This window comes from Littorina saxatilis, linkage group LG11 (assembly GCF_037325665.1).
Source record: "Littorina saxatilis isolate snail1 linkage group LG11, US_GU_Lsax_2.0, whole genome shotgun sequence".
Taxonomy (NCBI): Eukaryota; Metazoa; Mollusca; class Gastropoda; order Littorinimorpha; family Littorinidae; genus Littorina; species Littorina saxatilis.
Window position 1 is genome coordinate 36,429,198 of NC_090255.1, and position 2,347 is coordinate 36,431,544.

At 46.2% G+C, this 2,347-nt stretch overlaps 1 protein-coding gene across 1 annotated transcript in view; it reads right to left on the reverse strand.

The window, feature by feature from the left end:
• Positions 1-1,435: 1,435 nt before the first annotated feature.
• The window catches only part of LOC138979548 (uncharacterized), a 16,656-nt gene continuing 15,744 nt past the window's right edge, over positions 1,436-2,347 (reverse strand). Inside the window, exon 5 of the mRNA XM_070352262.1 lies at positions 1,436-2,347. This exon is cut by the window's right edge and continues 523 nt beyond it. Within this exon, the coding sequence (XP_070208363.1) occupies positions 1,436-2,347 (912 nt within the window).

Below are 2,347 nucleotides of genomic sequence, written 5' to 3' on the forward strand. Positions count from 1 at the left end.
CTCGCGACTCTTAATTATCAGTGCATTTCAGTTTTCCAAGATGGTTGCACAGACACACAAATAATGATCATTTCAGAAAACTTCTCGCGACTCTTAATTATCAGTGCATTTCAGTTTTCCCAGATGGTTGCACAGACGCACAAATAATGATCATTTCAGAAAACTTCTCGCGACTCTTAATTATCAGTGCATTTCAGTTTTCCCAGATGGTTGCACAGACGCACAAATAATGATCATTTCAGAAAACTTCTCGCGACTCTTAATTATCAGTGCATTTCAGTTTTCCCAGATGGTTACACAGACGCACAAATAATGATCATTTCAGAAAACTTCTCGCGACTCTTAATTATCAGTGCATTTCAGTTTTCCCAGATGGTTACACAGACGCACAAATAATGATCATTTCAGAAAACTTCTCGCGACTCTCATCCTCATTTCGGTTTTCCAACCTGGTTACGCAGACGCAAACATAATTATCGTTTCAGAAGACCTCTCGTGACTCTTAGCCGCATATCACTTTTCCTGGATGGTTACAACTTACACAGACGTAAAAAACCCATCATTTCAGAAGACGTCTCGCGACTCTAATTCGCATTTCAGTTTTCTCAGATGGTTACATAGACACAAACATATTTATCGTTTCAGAAGAATTCTCGCAACTCTTATCCACATTTCAGTTTTCCCAGCTGGTTACACAGACGTTAAAAAACATCATTTCAGAAGACTTCTCGCGAATTTTATCCGCATTTCAGTTTTCCCAGCCTAGTTACATGGACACAAAAATAATTATCATTTCAGAAGACTTCTTGCGACTCTTATCCGCATTTCAATTCAGTTTTCCCAGCTGGTGACACAGACGCAAGAATAATTATCATTTCAGAAAACTTCTCGCGACTCTTATCCGCATTTCAGTTTCCCCAGCCGGTTACACAGACGCAAACATAATTATCATTTCAGAAGACTTCTTGCGACTCTTATTCACATTTCAGTTTTCCGAGATCTTTGTCTTTCTTTCTGTATCACACCATCGTATTTAAGTCTATGGACCAACTTGACTCCACAGCGGTTTTAAAGACACACATAGCAAGTTCTGCTTAATGACTCTTTTTGCGCCTCTTATGGCCGCATTTCTGTTTTCCAAGATCGTTTTCTGTGTCAGATCTTCCCAACAAAGTCCACAGACCAACTGACGCAATAGTGGTGTCTTAGACACAAAATGTGCTTTCCAAGATTCACCATGCGGTTTTTTAATCCGCATTTCCGTTTCTACGTTTATTTAATTTTTTATGTTTGTTGGTCTGTGTAAAACCTTTCTATGAAAGTACACAGACCTACCCAATCAACAATGGGTTTTTATAGCCACAGATTTTTTTTCCAAAGGCTCTTTTTGTGTCTCTTTTATCCACATTTCTGTGTCCAAGATGATTTGTCAGTCTCACACCTTCTCGCCAAAGTCCATGGAACCAATGACGTCATGGTAAGGCTTGCCGTAATGATGGCCCCACTGCGGTACGTCATCCATCTCAAAGTCGTTGACTCCGCTTCCGTCATCAGTCCTCTCCCTCCACCTCCTTCCTCCGGCTCCCTCCATTCCTCCTCCTCCTCCTCCTCCTCCTCCTCCTCCTCTCTCTCTTCCTCCTCCTCCTCCTCCTCTTGGGGAGGTGTCCGGACCTGCCGCTCTCAGCCACGGCTCTCCATCGCTGTAAGACGGCGCACAGCATGTGCCGTGTAGAACTTCTTTGTCCACGAAACAGAACAGGAAAGCCATCACGCATCCCTTGGTCCCGTAAACGGCCGTGGAGGCGTAGATGACGTAAGGTGACGTCACCCACCCGTAAATCTTCTGGTACTCCGTCACAAGCCAGAACAGCTCTGCCTGCGAGAAGCAGAGCAAGAGAGCGAGGGTTTTCAGCACGCCCTGCCTAGCGTAGAACGTCTCCGAGGAAGCGTTGAGGGCAGGGACGTGGAGCCTCCAGAACCCGTACGTGGACACCGTCATGAGGCACAGCGATAACACGATGCAGATGAACTTGGGCCCCGTCACGGCCCAATGAAACTCGTCGCCCAGCTCGTCCACGGTGCAGGAGGAACCGAAACCGGTTTCCGTGGCCAGGAAGGTGTAGAGGAGAATGGTGAAGGTGACGAAGAGTACCGGCAGCCCCAGCCCCAAAAGAAACATGGTGACCAGCCGGTTGAAGGTCAGCTCGTTGCCTAGCACCACCAGGGTGTAGTACAGCGACACGGACAAGAGGAAAGAGAAGACGCACAAGTCCGTCAACAGGTAAAAAGCTCGGCCCACCTGACACAGCGTGACCCACGAATCATCATCATCATTCGCGGGAGTCTT